At 39.1% G+C, this 27,607-nt stretch overlaps 1 protein-coding gene across 32 annotated transcripts in view; it reads right to left on the reverse strand.

Annotated features, from left to right (window-relative positions):
- The window catches only part of TENM3 (teneurin transmembrane protein 3), a 1,327,252-nt gene that overhangs the window by 164,400 nt on the left and 1,135,245 nt on the right, over positions 1-27,607 (reverse strand). For 18 of the 32 annotated variants that reach the window (XM_072037263.1, XM_072037264.1, XM_072037262.1 and 15 more), the window contains one exon: positions 6,062-6,271. The exons of 13 other annotated variants lie outside the window; for them this stretch is intronic. In XM_072037263.1, the coding sequence (XP_071893364.1) occupies positions 6,062-6,271 (210 nt within the window). Of the gene's footprint in view, positions 1-6,061; positions 6,272-27,607 lie in introns of those variants that run through there. One more of the 32 variants, XM_038177895.2, reaches the window with a different exon arrangement.

Below are 27,607 nucleotides of genomic sequence, written 5' to 3' on the forward strand. Positions count from 1 at the left end.
CTTGTCCCCAGTTGGCACTCAGAACTCTCACTATTTAGTATCATTGGGAAATTTTATTAGTGCCATTTTTACTCCTTCATCCATATAATTAATGATGATGTTAAATAAAACCAAGATTATAGCATATCCCCATGATGTTCTTTTAACACAACTTCTAGTTTGATCTATTATTCTTAATTTATTATCATAGACTACTTCAAACCAAACGAGTCTGAATTCATTTTTCAAGCAAAATGTCTTTGGACCAGTGTCAGACCTGAAGACAAATTTTATGCACTGACACAACAATGACAAAATTTATCATGAATTATGAGATATGAGATGAAAAAAATAATTTGATGAACAATGCTTAAGACGACAATGAAAATAAGGTGCTTGGACACCTATGGATTTTGCAGGGAGTTAGGACTGCCAGTTCTTAGAATGATGGAGAGAAAAACGAGCAAATTTATGTTTCACCAAGAAAGCCCAAACAGCTTTTAAGTGTTCAATCTTAACCCATCATGTTTGTGTTGCCTTCTCCACCAGCAGTTTTTTCCTCTCCTTTTGTTCCCCAATAGTCAGAACTAAATTGTTCTTTATTGTCTGATTGGTGACAGCCTGGCCACTCAGTTCTAGTTCAGTATCACATGTGGTTTCCCTTGTGGAGGAACGACAGCAAGGAAGGAAAGAATGAGAGCTGGGAAGTATTCTGAAGGCACTGAAACAGGACTGCCAGGAAGTCTGTGGACCCAAGGACCATGAGATCCTCCTAAGATGTTGGCTACGACTGACTAAACTTCTGTGGGTCTTTTCAATGTTCAACTTCTCACAAGCCAGTGGAGGTATAGAGAGGGAAATCAGTCCCCTGCTTCTGAGGCAAAACAGGAGGTCTTCCTACCCTCACAGGAGCAACTGCAAGAGCTACAAGTGAGGAAAAGATGCCTTAAGGCCACTTGCCTCTACCACTAACTTTTAATACAGATTGCTGTATGTACTTCCACTCACCCTTCAATTTTATTTTGTTGTGGGAAGGAAAACACAGAAGTGGGAAGAAGAGGAAATGGCAGATTGCTTAGTTATGGTGGTATATATTAACTGTGATATCTTGGCAGAAAAATAGAACATGACAGCTGAAGGGAAAATCCGAGGTGTAACCAACAAAACTAAAAAAAAATCCATACCTATGCTTTGTACATGCCTTGCATCCCTTCATTACTGCTGTCAGGCTGGAGCTTTTGGCCTGTATTCACTCCGCTGCTTGTAGAAAAGCCAAATGTTTCAACTTTGGATTTTTGACATTGTACTATGAGAAAATAGTAATAATTTCTGTATGATAGATACTTTTGTACCAAACTCTAATGAGTCACCATGAACAAAAGCCCTCGGACTATGACTAAAAGAGAACTATGCCATAGAGTATTTGGTATCTGTAGAGTTATGGCGTCAAACACTGAGACCTCTAGATATGAATATTTCTTGTATATTGTCATTCTCCCAGCTGTTTCATATTATTTTTCTCTTTAATAAACTAAAACTCAAGAGTCGTGCTCTAGATTCCCAAACTTCCTCTCTCTGCAGGAAAGGTTAGCTGTTTTGAACTGAAAAGCCCATCAATCTGCAACTCCCATGTGGCTAGAGCAAAGTCTTGTTTGTTTTGCATCACCTGGCAGATCCTTGATCAAGGACAACTGAAAAAGCATTTTGTATTAAATTGGAATTTAGTTCAAATCTTCCCATCAGCTGAACTATCACTACAAACTGTTATGAGAACCTTGAACAACTTAAATGTTCGAATACACTGTGCAAATGCTGCTGTCAAATACATCTTTCCTTATTTTGCATTTGATGGTTCTGCCATAATGTTTCCTATTTAGGGGTAAAAATCCCCAGATCTGAATTTAATTCAGACTCTTCATCTTCACTGTCAGAAGTAAGCATTAACATTTAACTGTATCTTTTCTTCGTAGTGTCTACTTAACCAAAGAACTTAGTACTGCATTTTCCTTTATGCTACACGTCTGTGTTGAAAGATAAGCTACTACTAATTTCAATAAATTCCCCTCCAACTTCTGACTAATCTATCGTTTTTGGTGGAAAGAGATTAAGAAGCTTATCAAGATACTTAAATACAGACTTTACATGACTTCTATTGTTTATAAGCAGACTATTACATAAAGAAAGCTTCTCCATACCTCAGTCATGTTCAAGAATCCTTTCCTCCCAGCTCCTAGTTCATTCTCCCTCTCACTTAAACTGTTCCCTCTTCCCTGCAGACCTATTCAGCTGCCCCTGTTTCTTATAAATCAGTTCACTATTCATTCTAAGAACAATTTGAAATTTTCAGAAGTTCTTAAAAATGCTTTTATAAAACTAGTAAATTGTTCTGAAATCAGTAGACAAATAGGCTGACTGATGGAACAGAGTCAGCAGAGTCAGACTGAGCTGTTCTGTGAAGAAAAAACAAAATGTAGAGTAAATTGGAGGTGCTATGTAGAGGAACACTGCTATGACTGATGGTCCTGCTATTTATCTTCTCCTGAATTTTACTCCTATTAAAAACCTCTTTAATAGAAATGAAATGTCTCCTAGCAAACTGCACACAACAGTCCTCACTTGATAAATTTTTTTTAAAGCTACCAGCAATACCTCCACAAAGACTTTTTCTCCTCATGTGGTGAGTATCCAACAACTGAAATTAGTCTCTTGCTGCTAATTCCTTAAATGAAAGCTAATTCCTGTTGGTCAACAAAAGAAACTAATCAAACCCAAATGCTTAAATTAATACAACCCTCACTATATAATCAGATCCTTTAAATTTTGAGTGGGTTGCTACATTCACCAAATAGAGGAAAAGAAAACAAACAGATGTTTGTGTAGACCAAAGAAAAGGTAATCTCACTTCCTATTCACAAAAAGCCAATAAAACTCAGAACAGTTCAGTAATTTTCCATTGTTACCTTTTCCAACCTAAAAGCTTCAAAAGTGATTCCTCTTTCCCCCAGTTAATATAAATATTGGACAAAAACATCAAGAATATAGCACTGGAGTTATTTTTACCCATGAAAATTAAATAGCATGGAAAGCTGCTTTTGCATCTAGATGCATTAAAAGAAGAGCAGTCAAAAAATAACGTCCTTCTGTGAAAGGGAAGTGTACTCCTGCTGTATTACTTAGCATTTTAGCTCCTATGAAGAAAGGCTGAGATCTGGGGATGTTCAGCCTGAAGAAGAGAAGGCTCTGGGGAGATCTCATTGGGGCCTTTCAGTACTTAAAGAGGGCTTATAAAAAAGGTGGGTGGATAGGACAAGGAAAAGACAAGGAAAGGACAAGGGGGAATGGTGTTAAACTAAAAGAGGGTAAATTTAGTTTAGAGGCTAGGAGGAAATTCTTCATTCTGAGGGTGGTGAGGCACTGGCACAGGTTGCCCAGGGAAGCTGTGGATGCCCCATCCCTGGAGGTGTTCAAGGCCAGGCTGGATGGGGCTTTGAGCAACCTGGTCTAGTGGGTGTCATCCCTGCCCATGGCAGGGGGCTTGGAAGTAGATTATCTTTAAGGTCCCTTCCAACCCAAACCATTTTATGATTCCATGCTAAAAAGAAAATACAACCCAAATAAGATTGTACCAATGGTCACGATATAACGACCTTTACTTTCCAGAGTAGATCTGGAGAGATCTACCTACAGGTAAAAAGGCTAGACAGCAATACATATCATTAAGTAGAAGACAGTTATAGCTATCTTAGAAATTATTAGCTTTAATAATCAAATTCTACTGCTGCCTGTATTTATAGAAGCATATATTTTTCTTTTCTGATAGGCCAGCAGTTTAAGATATGAGAAAACAACCCTATGCAAAGCAAGTAGATCTTCCAAGCGATATTCATACACATGAGGGATGCAAGCATCCTGTTTCTCAGGTAATGCAATCCTTGATCCTGCAGCTGACTGCTACCAAAACACCTATGGTTTTCTTCCCTTCCAGAAGAAAAAAGAGAAACCCTGCTTAAATTTTGGCCATCATTGATATAGTACCTGTGGTTAGCAAGTTGATGCACTGCTAAAAACAAGTCTGATCTTGTGGGGAGAAAGATCATTAACTGTATTATACGACTGCCAGCACTACTAGATTAGGAGTGTATACATATATATCACAGATTTAATTCTTTGACAGCATGAAGAAGGAACTGCAAGCATTTCCACTGGACATACACACTGAAGGGAAGAATTGCAGGTATCTGCAGACAGAGGAGATGGGAAACATAGCAGGGAGAAGGGAGGGGAAAAATGAACACGTACTTACAGATGAGTTACCTTTCTGCTTAGACACAGTCTCACCAAGGACAACTCTCTTAAACACACACCACAGTGATAACCCTTGTTCCGCTTGCTATCAAAAAAACCCCACACCACCCTTATTTTGTCCTGCGGAAAGCCCAAGATTTGACTTGCTGTGGGATCAGATGAACTTGTTTTCGCTTGCCTGGGGTGTAAAGGATTATGGAACATTCCTCAAGGTTGATAAATTCAGACTGGCAAGCAATTCTTGAAAATTTACAAAGCAGCAAAGTGCCAAAACCTAGAGGAATAACGAACACTTACTACTTGTTCCTAAGGCTTTCTAAGAGGCTAGGAGGTGTAAACAATTCATGCCAAATACTCAAAATTTTTAGCAGCTTTCTCTTGCTATTGCATATTTCATTTGTAAAGGAAGGGCTGGTAGATAGGGGAGCAATCTAAATGTATTGACTTATTGAACTAAACCAGTCTACCTTTTGGATAATGCATACATTGTCTAACAAATTTCATATTCATTGACACAAAAGAAATGAGACATCTGCATAACATACCCTGCATTATGTATTACCATGCTTTTGAGGGTTCCTCACAGATTAAATATTGAACAAGTTGAATGTGCAAAAATAAACCTGTTATTTTTAAAGAACATAATTTAAGCATCTAACATAGCAACCTTAATTCATCCTTGAGAGCATAATGTTTTTCCAGAAAAAAAAAAAACAACCAAAAAAACACACACACACACACAAAAAACAAAACAAAAAACAAAAACAAAACACAAACAACACACACAAAAACTTGTCAGACTCATGTGCACAACTGCTCTTAGCAGGTTTGTTTAGACACAACAACAAAGTTGCACTCAAAGGTAGGAAGACAACACTGTGTTTTTGGTCTGCAAAGTAATTCTGTCCAACAAACTGGCATGCACTCCGTCGGTAAAATACTTCTGCAAACCCCCTCTAGTGGCTCATCTGTAGGACAGTTTGTTGCAATCAAACGACAGAAATTCTAAAAAACCAACCTCTTGTTCTAGTCTTGTTCCAAGCCTTGCTGATCTACTGGGGAAGGACCATGCATCAACAAATTAGTCTTCCAGTCTGCTAACACCAATATATTCAAACATACAACAAAAACGGAACCACATGGATATTATTTTTTATGTTAAAAAGGTAAAGATTTGTTTTCCTACAGCAAGATGTATACACAGGCACTCACATTTCACATACATGTTACTTTAATTGGTTACTCATGTTAGCTGGGAGTATTAGCTCTGGAAACATACATTAGCTCTCTTTTTCCTTCCTTAACATACACTGCTCTATCCAGTAATGCACAAATCCTCTTCTACTGCACACAGTGAAACTAAAGGAACTATTGGAACCTTTTGAACTTGATGAGGTAGTAAAATATCCTTTTTACATTACTCTGAAGCTAAACATCATGACAGTTTAATGAACTTTATCCTATCCTTTAGAAAGTGTAAGTAAAGATTAGTCACTTGCAATAAATTGCATTACATAAGAAATCATCAATGGCTATTGTTTCATATAAGTATAGCATTTTAAAGTAACTTGAATGAGCTTCTAAACATTATAAGATACTTTCTACTCTTGCTTATCCTACAGTATTTTTACAGTACAGACATTATTTGCAAAATTTCATGTAAAATCAGTTTAAAATATAAAATCATTTATATATCTTAACTTTTTGTTAGGCAATTTTGTAAGAGGATGGAAAATAAAAGGGTATTCAAACTATGGACAAAGTGTCCTCTTCTTACCATGACCTGGGACAGACACTGAAAGAGTACCGGTCTGTACTAGATATGAGCTGGCAGTATAGTCCTCATCTGTATCAGAGTCCTGAACTGGCTGGCTGGCATTATTACTTAATAACCACCTCTGGTTGTCATGGAGATTGGGTGATGGAGGAGGGGAGTGTAAATGTTCAGTAACTGATGGACTAGATGAGGAGGATGGCATGGGAGGACCTATGAAAAAAATAAAAAAATAATTTAAAATATGGGTCAAGATATCATGCGAACAACAAATCAATTCTTTTTGCATCACTGAAAGGCAAATTGTCTACTTCAAACAATAAAAAGCAATGGAAAAAGAAAATATGACAATAGCAGGTAATTAACTGGTTTAAACGTTTTATAACATGTAACGCAACGCTACAACTTGCTATTTCAATGCACAGTGTCTATCGCTATCGAAATTCCAGTGTTTCTGCAAAACAGAATGACAGAAGAGTAGGTGCCAACAGAAATAAAATTTTTGCTGTAGAACTGGTTGGAAAATATAGTATTTCCTATTTTTTAAGCATTTATTTTCTTAGGCCACTGTCAAAACTGAAGCGATTCTGTTTTGTCTAGAGGATGTGAGTGTTTACATAACACAGACATCCATGCATTACACTGCCTCCATTCTGCTCTCTCCTGCTGGGCGGATCGGCAGAACGAAAGTACTCAAATACATGGCTAAACACATGGCTTCCTCTTTCAGAGGGACATCTCCTGTAATAAAAGCTACTTAGGGAAGAAAATAATACAAATAAGCAGACAAACAGGAACAGTTTTTCAAGCTCTCAGATACAGAGAAACTCAAAGGCCTAAATTTCTACCATATGAGTTATCCTGACAGGAATTTAAGTTTTAACAGTATTTTTCAGATACAGATACTATTTAAAACCCATTAAAATGTTTCATCTGTCAAACTTGAGTCCATCTGCACGAGTTGTTTTTAAAACATGCATATGCAATAACCGCATCACATTTCCACATCTTGAAAGTATCATAAAGACATCATGGAAGAAGACGAGTTTAAATAAAGCTTTAGGATATCATAACAACACATTTAGTCCTTCAATAAAACAATAATAAAACCCACAAACCAGTAGACAAAGAGTTACCTAATCTACCCTGCCAAGCACGGATATGACTCAAGATGGCGGCCGCCCTAACGCGTGTGGGCCTGGCGTCCTGAAGAGCCGTCTCCCCTCAGGAGGGTCCTACTCCCAGCAGGCCTACGCCAAGCATGAGCTGCATTGGTTATTGCTCCTTCTTAATGATTTTTTTTTTTTAATTATTATTTTTCAGAATTCCAGGAATGTTTTCCTGAGTAAATTAGGGCATTTACAAACAACTACCTCAAAGCAGGGCATCTGTCTCAAACCTGTCCTCTTCTTAGGGGATGTGCCAGTCAGTGTGGATCACTAGGATCCTTCGTAAACTGACTGTACGTCACTTTGCTTGGGGATTGTGAGGACAGAGACTGAACTGCACTGAAATAACTGGACTTTCACTCTTCAAAATGTAGCACCCATATTTGTTCTGACATTGACCAGATATTTGTTCTGCTCTCTGACATCTCTTTCAGGTGCTACAGTCAAGTGACATTTCCTTTTATTAGTTGGAAGAGTCAAGTTGATTGAGGCTAATGTAGCCAAGGTATTAGAGAATTTTCAGAACTTCTTATGACATCTGGTTTAGTATTTAATGTCTCTAAGACAAAGAAAAGATCCTGAAGAGCTTTGCAACAGTCGCCACCAATGCAGGGCTGCCAGAATCACCCCAAGAGGTAGAAGGGACTATCCTAGTAATGATTGATTGTTCTGTGAATATGTTGCTCATGTATTACCCTATTTCCTAAAAGACATGTCAAGCTTGTGCCAGTGACCAAAGAAGCACATCCTGACCACTGAACGAGGACACCTGCTGCAAAGTTCTGGAGACTATGACCAAAATAGATCAGTGTGACCTAAATGACATGTCATGTGAATTACAGACAATTGCAGAAGGCTGGCACAATACTACTTGAAGTATCTCGGCTTATGTGGTACCGACCCTTGCTGTCTGCTCCTCAGGTCTTCTCTTAAGGTACAAGGAAACTATTGCAGCTCTGTGCTGAGGAGAGCACTCAAACTGCACACTGTAATGACAAAGTGCTGATGCTGTAAAATTCTGCTTTCCTTCTCACAGCAGCAATGCACACAGGGAACCTGGACAGATCTCTGTACGTGTGGAGTCTACCTAGTCATCAGTACTGGCATCACTGTTTAACTCCATGGAAGCTTCCATGTTTTGTCAATGGAGACAGCAAAGCAGGTTTGAAGCTGACTGCGTAGTAATAGCAAGTAGGACAAGTATTTGGAGCCAGCAGGCTAAGCAATTTGGCAATCTCAGTATGATTCCTGTCCTGGGAAAAGCGTGGCAAGGAAAAAAGTCCCAGTGAGGGAACCGAGTAGCCTCCATTTCCAACTTTTCTTTTCAATGCTGCACCGGGGCACAGTGCAAGCTGTGGTGGCAGTGGTGACCTTCCTCAGTTTTAGGGATGACAGTCAGCACAGAGAACCTTCAGCTCCAGTGCAGTGCAGTTTTAGCCAAGGGCAATATCCTTTGGATAACTTGTGCATAAGTCCTCAATGCCAAGACAGTGTTAACATGTACGGTACAAACTTTGTACCGCCTCCTTTCTGACTTTTTATTTTAATGGACCTTCAAGCCACTTCACTGTCACAGTCGGTAAATAGCGTACTTGACTATGCCCACTTGGAAGCACAGCACTATACCCGATGCACAGGACAAACAGATAAAACTATTAACAAAAATTTAATTTTCTGTGCTCCTGGTAAATGAGTGTAATAGAGGGACAAATATTAAAATAGAGTTGACTTTTTAACCCCTATTGTGGTTTAGAAGCAGAAAATACTGCCAACAGTATTTAAAACCAGATTTAACTGTACATGGAGTAAGACTGCTGGACCACTTTAGAATAGAGTATTACATTGCCTGTGGGTAGGGAATTGTACCAGAAGATGAAGTAGCTTTATTACATAACGTTAAAAAAAATAAAAATAAAAATAACCTGCACAGATACCATTCATAACTAAGAATCTAAATTTAAATTAAGGGGAAAAAAGAATGTTATTTCATTATCTAATCATTTGTTTTTATAATACTCAGTAGTACAGTTATACTGGAGAGGTGCAGCACCTCTCAAAGTTAAATTTAAGTTTAATATAATAAATAATGCTGGCACCAGTAACTTCAATTAACTTCCCTCCATCTCCCTTGTACCCTAGTAAAATGACGCTAATTATTATTTATTTTGCCTTGCTTCCACATTCAGCATAGCCCATGACATAATATCTTAGAACTCTCTAACACACATTAGGTCCTAACCAACGCAGTTCCCTGGAAAGAAATCAGTGAGAGCCCAGCCAAAAACTGTTTGCTTAATTCTTTCATGTCATTTACCTCTTCTCAAACTTGCAGTGAACAGCAATGTATATACTATTACCAATTGTAAAACTCAAGTTTGGTTCTGGAAGGAAAGTGAGCACTTATCATTAATCAAGTAACGCCTGTGTGAAACCCAAGGTTTATGTCTGGGGAAACAGCAAGGATGGGGGAATGACATTTTACAGTGTGCAGCTTGGGAATTTGGAAGTAGAGAGAGAATGCTTTTTCAAATCCAAGATAAAGCACTACCAGATTTTCTTGGTACACCTTAATTGTTTCATATTGCTTGCTTCAGTAACCTGAACTTCTTTTTGATAGCGTTCTGAATGCTTTCTTCATTATGTACTCAAACTGATTTAGATAGTCACTGTATCTGATTTGTCAAGTAATTCATCTAATAATTAACGTTTTTTTAAAGTATCAATTAGCACCATGATTTATTTATTCACATTTGGAACAAATCTTCTTTACTTGCTTTGGACTCCTCTGACCAGAGAGGTGTGTTTCAGATGTACATTATCTGAGGCAATCAGTGTATTTGTAATACCTACGGAGCTTAAGCACAACACTGTTTTCAATATGCTTCCCCTTTCTTTCTCAATTTACACTCATTAAATTTCACACACAACATAGCCTTGACTACACAAACCGTAATCATGCAAAATATCCTGTTGCCTGAACATGTGTCATGTCCAAGGTCCCTTAATTATTTTGTAAATTCCCTCATTTATCCAGATTTACTAACTGCCTCTGTGCTATGTGGCTAGTTGACACTGCAGTGTGCTGGTGAGCATCCATCCAGAAAGAGCATTCCTTGGGTGCTCCGGATTACAGAGTTTCCCAGCTCAGAAAAAAATGGTGTTAGGTGCAGGGTAGAAGCGTGAGGTTAGTAGCAAAGCTCCTGCTACTACATTCAGTGGCAACAGATCTTTGCTACTCAAAAAACGAGGTGGTTATGCCTGTTACCCTTCCAGGAAATTATGCAACTTCAGTGACTTGATTTTCATAAATAAACCTGATTGGAGCAGGCAGGTCTTTCTTGTCACAAAGTTACACGGTCTGCAGAGAAAATGAAGCCAGTGATAACATGAGCCAATTCTTCACAAGAACCCTAGGCCAACCAGCTGGGACGCATATTTCTGTACAGTTTCATCCAGCACTGGCAGATTTCTGCAAAACCTTAATGCGAGTTCCTGTTTGATTCCAAGTGAAAAGACAGATAGCTATCTATACTGCCATTTATAGAAAGAGATACATGTGAAGAAAAAATACTTAACACACTAGAAGAGGGAACATAGATGATGTGCATATTCCTCAATTTTTTTAAAACATGTAATGACAGGCATTTAAAAATATTTGGTAACATCTCTTATTGAAGTCTTAATAAACACTTTTATAAATCATAAAAATCATTATGCATGACAAAAAACAGTTACATGGATTATTATGTTTTCCATTCAGCTTGAAGACACATGATGATACAAACAACATTGCATTCTAAAGAAAAACAAAAATACAAATATTGATTTTCCCCCTTTCTTGCTTCTTTTGTATACATCTAAGCAAGAATTTCAGTTGTTCTGTTCTTTCATTTTTTACCCTTACTTAAAAAAGCCACTTTTCTTGTTTCTACTGTGACTTCAATGTAAGATAGCAAGCTATTTTCAACACAAAAATGAAAAAAAAAAAAAAAAGAAAAGGAAAAAGAAAAAGAGAAAAAAATATAAAAGGAAAAAAAAAAAAGTACTGGGCTTCAAAGTACTTAAATTTCATCCTATAAGTTTATTTATGTATTTATGTTCACACTTTAACTTGTTGGTGTTTTCATTATTGAAAACACATTACTTTTAATTATCTTTATGTATTTCCAAAAAAACTATCCCATGAAAATGCAAGGAAGATCTGCAGAAAACAGGCAAACTCCAGCTGGAACAGACTCAATATAGCAACATGTGAGGACGTGAATAGATTTATGAAGGAAATAATGCGAGTCTTAAAAGAAAGTAAAGCCCAAAGAGACCTTGTTGTAAGAAGAATGTCAACAAATAAATATACCTTAGATTAAATACATATGTATGAAGCAGTTTTATTTTTTAAAAAGTGCACTGTTCTGGGCCCTACACCTGAGAAGTGACTGCAGCATAGGAAAAGCCTGAGATCAGCACTGATCTTTTCAAAGACGCTATAAAACAAGAGTTGGAAGCAGAAGCGATGTTGCATATGGAAATGCTGAAAAGCGACAAGTAGGATAATTCAGTCCAAAAAAAAAAAAAAAAAAGGAAAAGCAAATAAACGATGGGTACGACTGCCATCAACTGCTCGGTAATAATGGAAGGCGTAATAAAAACAGGCATTAATTGTACCAGACGCTAATACCAGAGTCTAACTCTCATCTTCAAAAATCCAGCTGAGGGCCAATTTTAGAAACAAGCTCAGAAGGCTAAAGCAGGATTTTTTATATGGAGTAAATTAAGGCACTGAGGTCTGAGACTGGCTCTGACAATTGCTGCTGCCTGGCACTGTTGGGACAAGAGCCTGGAACTGACAGCGGCTACTGCAGAGTGTGGGAGCAGGAGGATGCGCTGGGCAGAGCTGTGCCTTCAGCTCCCGAGCCTCCAGGACACTTCCACATGGTTGCAATCCATAGCTTACAAACAGACATGGAAGGTCGCCCACACTCTATCCTTAAAAAAAAAAACAAAAAAAAAAACACAAAAAACCAAACAACATTAATAGCATTTATATTGTATCATATCATGGAAAACAAATCCAACAGTTACTCAGCTTTCATCTTTTATCTGTCACCTCATGCTAAAGCAGCACTTTGCTTCAACACCAATGGGTGTGTACATGAATTACACCCTGCATGCTCACTAGATGTGTTTCGGAGAAAATAGTATTGGACACTTTTGGAACATGGTATTTAGGAGAAAAGTAGGATGCAAGAGAAGCAGTAGTAATGATCTCCTGCTGCTGCAGGGTGGGCGGGCTGGAAGAGATGACCCAGAAAGTCTCTGCAGAGCCCTAAAATACATACGCTTATAAAAACTTCCTAATATAGTCAAACTCTTAAAACAGACATTTATCCGGCAATATGGCACTAACAAGAAAAAAAAACTGGTTTAAATTTAATTATAAATCTACACATTCTTAAAATCTTGTTTTAGTTCAGGAAGGTCTGCTTTGCTACACGAAATTCTTTAACACCAAATTTCTGTTCATGTTACTATACTCTTAAAAAAATCTGAAAAGAAAAAAAAATACAAATACCTGGCATTATCAATTCACTTTGCTCAAAATGTATTGCAAGTTACATACTTCACAAAAGTAATTTCGCTATAAAAATTTGAAGGGCCATTATTTTCATCTCAATCAGCATGAATAAATCCTACACCTAACTCTTACATACAGCTCCTGATGGATGCTTAAGGCAATATGAGAACCAACAGATCTGTTTAGGCTGTTTAGTTATGGCAGAACAATGCATTTTTCGTTTCACACTCTTGGCAGCCCCTGTCACCAAGACTGAAGAAAAAATTCCTCTACCTGCATCTCTAAGCCAGAGGCAGAGAGGTTTATTTTGAAGTCAGTGGTGAAGAATGCTTACTGATTTCAATGTCAGCAAGACAACGCTATTAAATTACAGATTGCCAGGTGGGCTTTGCCTTCCCTTACTTAAATTAATGGGATTTTTGCTGGTGACCCTGTGGAAACGAAGATTTCATACCATTTAAAATGTCATTATTATGTCACATAACCCCCTCCCCCCATCACATACTGTGCAAAAACGGTATACGTGTAACAGCCCACTAACAGCAGCTATATACATATACTCATTCTGTACTTTGCTCCTCACAACAGGAGAAGACAGGATGCTTTTTTTAAACAGTTAATGGAATCTTTTAAAACTGGAATCAGACAGTCAGTGGTTTGTGAAGGTCAGAAATAACGTGTCTTCTGGCTAAATTAATTAGAAACCAAAACACTTTCAAACAAGCAGAAGGACACTTACAGCCTTTCTGAATCAAGCTGAGATGAATCTTTGCAATCTGTTCTATGACTTCCCAGTGTGCAGAAAACTGTAACACTCTTGTTAAATAGGCCACCTATACCGTCCCTAACAAGTTTACTGATCAATCCCAAAGTTTCAGTTTCCAATGTATCACATGCAGATTGACCAAAAAAAATAATATGAAAAAATATCTGGTACATACAACCCTCATCAACCAGATTCTGGGTATTTTCATCTCTTTGTATAACACAGTAAGTTAGGAATAAGAGAGTTTTAACTGTAAACCTGTTTTTTATTATGGACTCCCTGTATGCTATCCAACCTGTATGACTTGGCATTGGAATTTATCTCTCTGCTGGATACTGCAGCCTTCTGCAGTCAACCTGCAGTGACAGTTATCTCTTAATTAAAACTCTACATGCAAATAGAACTAGTGAAAATTGTTGTGGCATAAGCACACAAAGAACGATTATTTATAACCAACACAGTTCTTTTTATCTACGTATACCAGAGTCAACCATTATAGTTATTGGGATGATCTCCACAAGGAAATATATGCATAGATGGTCTTTCCAATCCATACACATGCACACATATGCACGCCAAGATTTAAAAAATAAAAAAAAAAAAAAGAAAAGAAAAGAAAAAAAAGCATAAAACCTATGCATGCAGTCTACTATTGGTTTTCCATTTAATTGGTTTTGGTTTGGTTTTACACAATGGATAGTGACCCTTTTATCCCAGAACTGGGAAGTGCATTTCCCAAGTTTCAAATCTGAGTGCTAATGAACTGTCACTACACCTCAGATATAAATGTTAAATAAAAATGGCATCTACCTTTTTCAGGCTTCCTTCACAAAGTCATTATCTCTAAATAAAAGAGGCGCGTTGTTTTGACATGTATTTTAACTCACAAAATTGCCACTGCTTGTGTAGATTGTGGAAGCTGAAACTTTACAAGATTATAATACCCTTACATTGATTTGAAAACAAAAGTAATCCATTAGAATGCAAGAGAAATGCTGGCCTGAACAATTTTTGTTTGTTTTTATTTATTTTTTCCTCCTGGAACTATAGTATAATAATCACAAGTCTGTAATATACAGTTTGCAATTGTCTTCTGAAAAAAAGAAAAAAAAAGGAGAAAGATTTCTTAAGAAAGATGGTTATACATTAGAACCGGTGCTCATCTCCGAAAGAAACGCAGAAACGCATTGTGTTTTGAGGCATTTTGGTGGTTTTGGAAATCTAAAAGCAGCTGCTCAGCAGATTGCTAAATGAAAAGGAGCGCCCTGTTCTTGCAGAGGTCAGGCTGTGCGATCACAGCAGCTCCTTCTTCAATCCCGAGTTCAGGCAGTGCTCTTCTTTGCTTTAAATGGGAGTTCTGTCCATAAAGAAATTGCAGAATCTGAGCCTTAACTGGCAGATTATTCTAACCAAAGTATGCCACTTTCTACTTTTTAATTTTTTTTTTTTTTTATTATTATTTTTTAACTGCATTATCTTACAACTAAACAGTCGGGTACAGATTGAAGGTCCACGCAACAAGGCAGAAAGTTCATGAACTGAACTAAAAATTCAATCACCTCTCACTTCCAGTACTTATTTTAGCAACTATTCCACTCAACTCGACTGAACTTTCCAAATTACTTGCTCCAATGTTAATTACAAGGGGTTATGCAACAAGTTGGAAGGGGAACAGACAGCTATTTCCAGGAGGATGGAACTTCTCATTCCACCCAGAAAACCAGCTGAAGTGACAAGTCCTGGTATTTATAGAAGATGGCTTTCCCCCCCCCCACCCTGGTGGGTTTTTTTGGACAGAAGCAAGCCAATGAAATGAACAGCAGACTGCAAAACGTTTTGGTTAACTCCTATCTCCACTTGTGAGGTAGAAGCTCTCTCACGAAAACGCCACCTGCCCACTTGGAGCATCTGCTGGGATTCAAGCTCCTCTGTGCCTCACCCAGCAGCACAGGGAGCCAGCAGGTCAGCGGTGACTGGGCCCCATAGGCCTTGTGCTCCCCATTTTTCCAAGCCACCAACACTCGCCACCGCCTCACGAGGCCTGGCAGCAGGCCCGTGTGGCGGCGGCACTGCACCAAGGAGGCCTCCAAGGCCTCGGCACTCAGGGCCCCGTCTGGGCTGCACTATATAATACAGGGGTATTCCCAAATACCCCTGAAGAATTTCAGATTAAGAAAGAAATCGAAAGACAAAATCCCCACAGATGCAAGCAAAAACCAGGAAAGCACCCCACCAATGTTCCCCCACCCTCCCCAGTTTTCAGAAGTGCAACAGAGCATTGAAAATGGAGATGCTGGCTTATGCTGTAATTGGTGTAACAAAACTGGCCACTCTCAGTCTCTGGATGTCTTACACTCACTCAGTGATGAGGCTGAAGTTTGCTAAATTTCCGCGCTCAATCCTGACCTTTGTAAAAAAGACTAATTTTTTTTGGATGCTGATATTCTTTCAGGGGGCAATTCATAAAGAGTAATCACCTAAAAAAGTAACCTTTGTGGAGAAATGCTGCTTTATTCTTCCTATCCATGACATTTTATTATTAGAGTTGAGATGGATTGAGCCATGTCACATCTGGTTTATCATTCTTCCAGCATGACCCTGTGTTAGCCTATGTACCTTTTATTTTCAATGTTCCCTTGGGCTAAAATGGGGTGGGGGCGGAGGGGAGCCTTTCTGGAGTAGGACAGGAAATGCATCTTGAAGAGCACAAGGGCACTTTGGGTTGCTTTTTTTTTTTTCTTTGAGGGAGTGGGTGAGCAGGTTGCTAAAGAGAAAATAAATCTTCTGAGAATGACTCACAAATCATTCAGCTTTTAGAGTCAGGTAATTTCCCATCCTCATTCCTCCCACCCTGCTAAGAACAAATCTGAAGAGGAATAAAACCAAATACTAATTAACTACTACTCTTTTTTTTTTTTTTTTTTTTTTTTTTTTTAATTTTACTGGGCCCAGCTGTAAAAGCAATCATAGGAATGCCAGTTTTGCCTGCTTTTGCTGCCAGCGTGGCAGCTACCTTGCACTCTGTAACCTTATCTTTGAGGCAAAGCATCTAAAGAAGCTCTTAATGACATGGGATGAGTATAATGCAGGCCACAGCAGAAGACTTACTTTCTTAGACAGGAAGATGGCAGCTTAAAGAGATCCTGACAGGAGCTAACAAAGAGCAATAAACTGCTGGAAAATGCGTTCCATAAAGCTCGCTTAGAAAAATAATGTGTTTGTTCTCAATATTCAAACTAGTAACTTCTTTTGGCATGGTTATTTACACCCCTGTTAGATGCATGCTTTCAACCATTATCTCAAAAGGCCAGGGCCGAGGCATGGCAGTGGTGGAGGAGAAGGTGAAAGAGGAGGAGAAAGGAGATGGTTGTTGCTATTTTCACATCCAGCCGCAGCCCTGAGTGCCTCCCAGGACGGCCGCGTCACTGCGGGCACAGAGGAGGAGCAGGATGCTGGTGGGTAGCCACGAGAACCAGCAGCGCTGCTGCCAGAGCCCAAGTCCTGCTCCAAGTGAAAGGAAACATCCTGCTGCTACACCCTCTTTCCTCACAGAGAAATGAGCCACTGAACTCCATAGGACTAAGACGAAATAACCACATGATGGTTACAAAAGCATAACTTGAACATGGAGAAAGGGGAAAGTGTTCCTGCCAGTGAACCTTCAAACCTGTGTACCCAGCAAAGTCCTGAGCTGCTCAGGGTTTGCACACCTGAAGATAATGACTGAGTAGGTACATTTGGCATCCGAGCTCTTCGTTGCTCTATTTTCAGAAGCCCTTCCCTTCCTGCTGCACTTTCAAGCTCTGTACCTCATTGGAGCTTTTTTTTTTTTTTTTTTCCTGCTATATTAAATCCAACTCCTTAACAAAGGAACTTTTGGGGAGGGGAGGAATTAGAGAATTACCAGAAATTATCGACTGTTGTCTCACACAGCACCACTCTCACAAGCAACAGGACATTTACTGGACATTGATGTCTCATTACATCTAGTGTGTAATTTATTTCTCTGCTGGAACAGAACTTATCAGCTTTGCCCATGTGGAGAAAATGTTTCTACCTCAGAAACAAATAGAACACCACAGGCAGGAAGCTGGAAAGCTTAAATGAAAATCCACCACATGATCACCGCAGCGAGCTTGCTACCGAATCCGCTGTAAGAGAGCAGTGCTGAAATGGGCCAGAAGTGGCATTTTAGGGCCAGATTTTTGAAAAAGCCCAGTCTTATTGAGGGATGATTTAGAAAACCGAGAACACTGAAAACTGTTGGGTACTGAGAAATCAAAAAAGGCTGGTCTCTTCTTTAGGTGTCTCTGGAAATTCACTATATAAAAACAAAACAAAACAAAAAAACAAGCCACCCCCCCACCACAACAAAGTCTCTTATTTTTTTTTAACTGAATATATAAACAGTAATATTTTAGCTGGTAAGGAAATGTAACCAGCATTTGTAAAACACTACGAAGTTGTGCATTTTTAATTGCTCTCTTCTACTATGAGAAATTATTATGATCTATTTAGATTATTTATATAAACCTCCTATTTGAAAGTTTTTAATTTTGTAACATTATCTGCATTTAAACTTGGCAGGACTGCATTGTGCTCTAGCTATATGTAGAATTCAAGCACCTATATTTCACATACACTCAGTTATCATTTGAACTGCAGAGGTACACAGATTAAACATTTCTTCAACCCAGCGAAACCCTCACATTAGCGCAGGCAACTCAAAATGTTGAACGAAGTTAAAAAAAAAAATATATATCCCTTTGGCTTCAGACTAAACATGAAATATTTCAGTCCAAAAGTGCTTTCCATAAAGTTATGAGCTAACGAACAAAAGGGAGTTACAATTAAGTTTCATGAAATGTTAACTATAAAATCCAGCAGTAATAATGTAAGCTTTATTTTGTTGCCAATTTGACCACTTCAGAGTAATAAAACATGAAGTAAAATAAATGACACCAGTTACTTCTAAGAATTTTTATCTAAATGAAAATAGAAAATGCCTGAAAGACTGGGAAAAAAAAATACATACAAGAAAATTTCTAAAAGAGAGAAAATAATTGCTTTTGTTTCACTGGACCCAAGGGTAACAAAACTTCTTTACCAAGCTGCTTCCTGAGTCCTTGGGCCTTTGCCCAAGGACCGGGCAAATGCCAACTGGGCCATCCAAATCTGTCCACAGACAGAGGTTATCCATCTACGTGAAAAGAGATGAAAGGAAACTCTCATCTGACTGCCTAGCAAATGCTGAAACAACTGCTTTTAATCTAAATGGTAGGAATCACCGGCCCAAGCTGTAGAAGCCTCCAAGTTCCTGAAAAATTATTAATGTTGAAGCATTTCACTTTCAAGACGCACCTCTCAATACCTGTAAAACCTGCCAGATAAAAACCAATTACTACACAGAAAGCATTTAAAGACATCAGTCCGGAAGCACTGCCGTGTAAAACTAAAATTCCCCATATACGTTATTGCACATGCTTTCCAAGATTATCCACTCCTTTGCATCAACCTCCATCAATCTCTGCTGCCAAAACATCTACCACAACCACTTACTGATAAGAAAGGACATGAACAAATTTCTTATTCGACTCCTTTTTTCCCTTTGAAAAAGACACTTTTAGCGGGTTCTTGGCCAGGGTTACATTTGTATTCATACAATGTTCCTTTTATAAAAAGAAGTAATGCGACCAATTATGAGAGCAGCCCCTGAAAAAGCCAACTGAAGGCTTGACTTTGTCCACATTCATACAAGCACAAAGTAACTAATTTTACATGATGCTTGATAATACAGCACTATGTAAGGAAAAGATTACACAGGAACACTTAAAAGCCAAACATATTCATTCTAAAAGGATCAGACCGCGTAAAATGCAATTTATAAGTGAAGAGAAATAGAGAAATACAGAACTGAAACTGGTTTTACTCACATCTCGTTCCTTTTGTATTTTGGCATGTTTATGCCTAACATGCGCACACACACACACACACACAGTTTTCTGGTGCAGTTGCTACTACTTCATGCGATTTGATTTAGCCTCCTACACTCTAAATGCCACGGTATCTACATGAGGAGATAAAGACAAAACAATAGTCTCAACACTTCTGCTCAGTTATCTGAGACGTTCCCTTTTATTTGTGTTCTTTTTGTATTTGTTATTTATCTTTGAGGTATTCTAGGAGACCAAATAATCATTCATTACATGTTGTCTGAAGCAGTTACAGCCTGCAAAGTCAATTCTTGGTCAGAATTTCTACATCCACAAAGAAGAAAACAAATCACAGGATACTTCAAAGTCAGATCCTGTCATATCGAGGAGGAAGTTAATCAGTGCAGTTTAATGCAGACCCTTCTGTCACACTGCTGTTAAGATTATGTGTGCTGAGGTGAGCAGGCAGCGATATTAAGAACCATACTCAAATTTCTTCTGAATAAAGATGATGCATCAGCCCATAACGTTCATCAGTTCACGCAAACTCAGGAATCCAAGTTTCACTGCAAGTGTCTTTCTGGATCTGCTTATTTCAGAAGATGTGGTATGAATGATGGTATAATAAGTTTTACTATGTTTTAGGCATAAATGACTCATACATCATTCCATTTGAAAGAAAAAACCCTAACATGTGAGTACAATATGTTACCGCAGCTGCTCCTTGGGAACAACAACATATCCATTTGGAAGGAAAATACATTTATGAAAATGCCTGATTAGCAGAAAAAGCAGAAAACAATTCATTATAAACAATAATATACAACACAACCGCTTTATTTGACATTTTTATGGTTACAGTCTGTTTTCATAGAGTCTATTGGATTAAAATGCATCCAGCTCTTTCCCTCCCACCCCCAGCTCAGACTATTCTTCATTGATGTTATCCACAAAAAAACCACTAGCTTTCTATTAACTGGGCTTTGAAGGAGGGGCTCCCATGCTAGCCGAATGTAAAGTTGTTGGACAGAGTGCACCAAGTTATCTCCTTGCTTCAGGCATCCCTCTTACCAGGATCCCAATCTGGGGACAGAGATGCATGTTTCCTCTCCTTGCTGCTTTGTGAAATAATCTATTTTTATCTTGCATACCGTCTAAGTCTGCAAAGGCTACAGACTGAGTGCTGCGAAGGGGGCTAGCCATGCACTTCTGTGAACTGCACAACACGTATAAAGGAAGGCAGTGCCACCTACATCTCAGCATCTACAGCATCACCATTCCTGGAGAAAAGGTTTCCTGATGTCTAAGTCTTCGCTTTTACAGCCAAGGAAAGCTCCACCTCTATTCCTTCTCCCATCTTCTTTCTCCTTGCCCCTTCCACTCACCTTTCCCATTAGTGAACATCTTTTTTATTTTCCCTCACACTGCAATTAGAAGTTGCACATGCTTCTTCTGTTACAAATTAAGTTAGTGTAAAAAGGAAATGAACTTGCACTGAAAAATTATCAAGACAAGAACATTTGGGAGTGTTGAAAGTAGCACAAGTTAAACGATTATGTCATATAACGTGAACAATTGGCACACCAAAATATCCTTTGAAATGACTTATAGCACTGTGCCATGAATGTTGAATAATGTAAATACACAGGTAGTATCAAAAATGCCATTGTTTCTTTCCAAGAATGCAAACCCAGAAGTGTTTAGCAGTGGTGCTCTAGCTGGATACACGTGGACACCACTCCCTGAAGGAAACTGCAGACTCACCAGCACGAGACTCAGCACTACCTTTATTCCCAGCTGCTACTGGAGGGGCTCCTCAGATGGGTAATGGAGGTTACTGTACACACCAGAGAGACAAAGAGGCCAAGACACCAACGAAACAAAGAGATGTTTTGCTTAAATCAGGCCAGAGAGTCAAGTCTGGGTCTCCCACATTCCTGGTGAGTGCCCCAGCTAATGAGTCCTCAGCTAATAAGAGAGCAACTTGTTCTCCCTTTTTTTCATGAAAATCTCTGAAGAACTGTGTTTAGTTCCTCATCAAGATGAATGCCAAGCCTGCTAAATTTTTCATGACACTGAATTCTTGTTCTCCTGCCAGCCCTGGTTATGTGTGAACATTTTAGGCTCCCTCAGGCATTTATTTTACTACAGAGTCCTGAAATACTTAAGTCTATTAAGACCTAAAATAAACACGCAAAAGGGAGGAATCTGTTAGCTGTTCTGCCAGTCTATATTTTAAGGAGGCAATGCCTACACCAGTAAAGTTTGGAAATTACTCTCAATACGGCCTGTGAAATTACGGTACACCAGGCAACAAAACTGTCAAACCACGTAAGCTACACCCTGGGGATCAACTCTACTGCTGGGCAGGAGGAGCACTGTTGGGAAGCTGGGGAGAACTGGCCAAATGGGGCTGAGTGTATAGGAATCAACTGGACTGACAGTGTGCAGCCTGAGCCGAGGTGTAATGCTTTCCAGAAAAACTGCACTTACTGAACATGAACTGGGTGGCTATTCTGCAAGTGTACTGCACTGGGTTTGTGCCGCACTAAGTCCCCATCTGCTCTCTCACTGCTGAGAAAGGGGGACTGAAGAATAACTCACAGAGCCTGGCCTTGGTTATCCTGGTGGACGAAGGCTTTTCTGGAGCATCGTGCTGGCTGCAAGCTAGACTGGCCTGCTACATGTCCAAGAAGTGGGAGCTTGAGGAAAGAAGGCCAAACACCAAAAGATTTCAGCCAGGCCTTGAAAGGTAGCAGATGAGAGACTGAATTAACCATGAGGCTGTGACTCTAGCACGCAGGCTACGAGCTGGGCACTGCTGAGCTCCAGGAGACAGCTTACAGAACACACCTACCAAACTGCATACAGAAATAAGGATCTGGACTTAGTCACCCAGTGAAAGCATTTATGTCATTTCCAGTTTATCTACAAATTCTGTAGCTTCTCTTTCCAAAGAAGGAAAAAAAAAAAAAGGAAATAGCCTGGGCTTTGCTGTTTATCGTGAGGTCCCTTATTCCCTACAGCAATTCCAACAACACTCCCACCCACTATCATTGCAGCTATTATACTAAAAAAGGGAAGCAAACCCAACAACTTTGTGACCAGAAAATACCATGCCTATAACAAATCTTAAATTCAACGTTGATGTTTTAGAGACTCTGCAGGCACATGTGAAAAAGTCATAAGAGGGTAAAACACTTCATCCTTTCGCCCATATGTAATTGTTCATTTCTTATGTTAGGTAGCATCTCTTACACGGGGGATCCTATCTACTAAGGAGGCAATATGGACATTTAACTCAGCTGCCATAACCTGCCCTTACACCCAAGCCCACAGCTTGTGCCAGTCCCTGGCACAGCTTCACAAAGTTCCCAAAGAGCAGACCGTCTCCTATAAAGCGTCTCTTAACCATACCAAAACCCCCCACTTTTCATATTTTTTTTTCTTTAAAGTAGTTCTAGTCTCTTCTGTATTTAATTTATGTTTGAAATAAACTTTCAAAATCCTCTTGTTAAACAGCTTCTTTCCTACAATGTTCAAGTCAGTATTACATAGGTGGTGGCAATGAAGTCCTCATGAGACCCATGTTCAAGGTCCTATAATGGAATGGATTTAACAAGGGTGTAGTGTGCCTATACAATCCCAGTAAATGATCATCACTGAAAGCACAGCCGAGACAAAATGCCTCACAGTTCTTGCCATTAAGCCCTCTGAGGGCTTTTTGTTCCCTAATACCAAAATCTGATAACTGGGTCTTGCCAACATGCAAGCAAATTAGAGCACTGATACCTTCGTTGCGTTGTCCTTTGCTCCGTTTCAGACACTGCCAAGACACTCTACTAAAGAGGTCTTTTTGAAGAGAAAAAGCTGGAACATTTCTCTAAAAAAACATGAATACACTTGGTAGGGATGTGGTGAAGGCTTCCTGAGGCCTGCAATTCTGTAAAGTACATTTATTTATCATGAAAAATGGGGTTGGAATAGAACTTGGCAATGAAATGCACTCTATTTCCTCGTGCTAGCAATGGCTCTTCAGTTTCCTGGTCTGTCCACAGCAATTGAAAAAAAATGAGAGGAAAGGAATCAAATCATTACCATGGACCCTGTGTAAGCAGTGTTAGGTACTACAGGTATATTTACATGTCATCTTTGCCTGCCAAACAGTTTAAGTTAAAATCACATCATGTTAGCTCCATGTATAACTTGTAATTCATTCTACTTCATTACCACCTCATTTTTGTCCTGTTTTCTTCTCTCTTCACCTTTCCCACCTTCATCTTTACAAATTGAAAACTCATCAATACAGAAATTGTTTCTTCTTTGACTTTCCAAAGTCCTAAAGCGTAACTGGGAAAGCTGTACAACTGCAATTATGGCAGTGCTCTTTTCTCCTAGCTCTAACACGAGAACGACGGAGCATCAGGCTGAGTGGCGTGCCTGCGATGAATCGCACCTCATGCCCCGGAACACCCATGGCAGAAGAGGAGGCGAATCAGTCATTTCTCCCACCCAGGGCTGGCAGGACATGAAACAGTGCAAAGGGAAGCTGGAGGATCTGAACTGCCAGGTCTTACATCATGTGGGACACTATGAAGGACCACTAAGCCCATTTCTTGTGATAAAAACACAAGTACAGACAATCCTCAACTCAGCTTTGCAGCAAAATTGCAGCTGCACTTCTGCAGACACCTGAAGAGCCTCATTTCTTTCAAGCAGCAGAGGACCTGCTGTCAAGCATTTCATACCCAATGCTTTTCTGCCTTTTGGGGTGGGAACCTGACCTCAGGGGTCCCTGAGGCAAAACCCTGATGGATTCTCAATTTATGCCCAGTGTGACTTAAAGCTTCTTCTGAATGCCTAAAATCTGAATATATGATACAAACACAGGCACAGCTTTGGCCAAAGAAATGGTAGTGACCCCAGCATTTTCCCTCACTTAAACAACGCTTAACTTTGCTCAGCTTTGAACGAGAGCTGTATATGAAGGAATGGTGGAGGAACGTTCCCCATTACTGAAACATTGCAAAAGCTTCACACAGAAACCAGGCACATTTATTATCCAAGTGCACATTTATTATCCATGAGCTAAAATTTGACTACGTCAAATAAGATTGATAATTACTGATGGAGACCATATGTGTCTTTATTAAACAGGAAACCAATTAAAATTGTCCAATTAAAAATCCTGCTTCCATCTGACTCTTTCTAGACTACTGCAGCTTCAAACACCATCTCAGATTTGTGTAACTGAAATATCAACCCTACCTATTTTTTCAGGATTTTTAAAGTCTTTTTCTTTGTAAATGAAATCTTTCCCTTTCTTCAGCAGTTTGTATCACTCTTTCACATACCAGTGAGGGAAGTAGGAAGATAGGAAAACAAACAGAACAAAACAGATTATTATATTATTAAAACTTGAAAAAAACAACAGAGACAAGAGGAGCATTTTTAACCCCATTTTAAAGGACTGACCTGATTAGAATTTACGACTATTATTACACTGGTAGGTATACGGACTTATTGTGCTAGGCATTATTAAAAAGTGCAACAAAACCCACGGTCCCTTCTCTGTATGACGTAGCGAACGGCTAGCACCAGACAGCATTCACCCCGGAGTGACAACTCAAAGGCAGAAGAGCTGAATGACTACTGATGGCATGTCAGCCATCCCTCTCCGTAATGCCTTCCTATCTGAAGTCTCAAATGCAGCTAACGTACTGCCAAATTCTAATACAGGTTCCAAAAAAAGCTCCAGGAGACTGCAATCTGAAAGCCTGATGTCTATATGTTGGTGAAGTTATTAGAAACTATAAAAAATACAGACTAAGCAGGCACATGCCTAAAAAGAGTCAAGTTTTGGTTTTCTGTTGAAGTCCCGCCTTACAAAACTAACCAAGCTCTGAATAGCTCCAACACATGTGAAACCAGTGATCTAGTCAGTACAGCCTATGTGGTTTTTAATGAATTTTTCACCAAAGGCTTTTAAAGAAACTATGCATCTGTGGCAAACCAGAGGTCCTGGCATGGAAATGTAACTGATTAAAAGACAATACCCAAAATCAGTAAATATAACCATTAAAAGACAATACCAGCAGTCAGTGGTTGCACAGTGGAAGAAACCTATCAGTGAAGTAGCACAGGGATCTACACTGAAGCCTGGTCCACCCTACACATCTGCAGTGGACCTGGAAAGGTATCTGGGTACTGAAGCAACCGAGTTTGAGGATGATACAAACTTACTCAGGGCAGTAAGGACGAGGGCGACCAGTGAAGAATTGCAGAAGGACCTTATGAAATTGAGTGACTAGACAATGAAACGGTAAATTAAATTCAGTGTAGATAAGTGTAGAGTGATTCACATGGGAAAATATAACCTTAACTTCACATGTACGGTGATGGGTTCTGAGCTGAACATTACCGCTCTGGAGCGAGACCTTGGGGTTACAATAAATAGTTCCATCAAAATGTCAGCTCAGCGCTCAGCTGCCAAAAGCAAGCAGCTCAAATATTAGGTTTGTTAAGAACTGAACATGAAGCAAAACAGAGAACGCAATTATGCCACTTTGTAATTCCACCCAGTTCATAAACCGCCCCTGCTTCCAGCAGGGAGGAGGTTAGGAGACGTGTCTCATCGCGTACTTTCTCATCACCGAGTATTTTCCTTTGTGGTTGCTTCTACAAAGGTAGAATCGAAACAGAAAAACAGCTTAATGCATAAGAGTGACTTACAATTAGGGGGACAAAGACAGCAATTTTAACACTCTGACTGCACCCAAGTTTCCTAAGAGTTGTATCTGAAATCGTAAGCCAAACTCAAGGAGATCGTGCCTTCTAGGTACTTGCTGATAAACCATTTGAAAAGAGGCTGACGAATTAGAAGCGTACAACCACTGAGCTCTGTTAAAATGCATCCCTGTGAATCAAAAGGCTTAGCTACTGCTAAAAGCACAAGCATTACCAGTATTTGAATTAGCTGGGAAAAGGCAAGCTTGAAGATTTGCCTTCACTCCAGCAGTATGCAGTCAGCTAAAAATCACTTTGCTGTGCCATTTTGAAGATAATAAAGATTTTAAGCCTTGAGGGTAAGCACAAGTGCCTGCAAAAGGGTAAGCAAGAACAAATGAATCTAAGGATATTTAAGGTCTTGCCTGTCTCATTGCTCTTTTCTTTTTCTTTCCTAGGAGCTAGCCTGTCCAAAGGACCCCTGGAATGAGACTCTGGTGCTTCAACACCACACAAATGTTTTTACCTGCTGAGGTTCTTGTTAACGGGGAAAATGACTAAATGAAAACTAGCCCTTCAGTTTTCTAGCTAATCTATACACATCTCAGTGACTAAAACATCTATTTCATGCTTTTTTGGAGGAGGATTTGCCTGTCTGCTAATGGACTGATATTACTTGTATCTTTACCTAATTGCATGAGCCTGTTCTGTTTTTCATTTGCGTTGTTAAGTATCAGACACAGAACCTGTCTATCAGAAGTGGCTACTCTCTACTTAAATGCTTCTGTAAAATGCTGTTTACTTCACATATGTACACACACACATATAAGATAAATGCACAACTATCACATATAAAACAATCTATACTCTAGCTTTGCCTGTCGTACAATAGAATAAATACAGAAATGTAGAAAATATGTCAGACAACAAACCAGAATAGCAATGCATAGTTATTCTTAATTGTAAATTAATAAATATATTGCATATGAACATAAGTATTTTTCAACAAGAAATAGAACTGCAGGGTACTTCACTAGTTTAAACTGCAAGCTACAGTTCTTAAGAGTTGCTACAGGAGAGTGGGGATGAACTAGTAGCCTTGTTCCAAAACAGACCAAGTCACAGAGTATTTTTTCCCTTGGTTTTAGCCTTACGTTACATTACAAAAATCGCTTAGGAGTTATTTCAATTCAAATGTTACAAAAAATCCTTACTGCATAATAGAATAATGAATTCTTTTTATATAGCCATAATTCTCTACCATTTCACTGTAATTGAAGTTCCCTTCTTTTTCTAAGGCCCACTTTTTCAATTTGTCCCATCCGAGCACGTTTTTATGGTAGGTCATAAAGGACACTCAGCAGGAGGTGCTCTGGGAAAATA

The sequence above is a fragment of the Anas platyrhynchos genome, chromosome 4, assembly GCF_047663525.1.
Source record: "Anas platyrhynchos isolate ZD024472 breed Pekin duck chromosome 4, IASCAAS_PekinDuck_T2T, whole genome shotgun sequence".
Classification (NCBI taxonomy): Eukaryota; Metazoa; Chordata; class Aves; order Anseriformes; family Anatidae; genus Anas; species Anas platyrhynchos.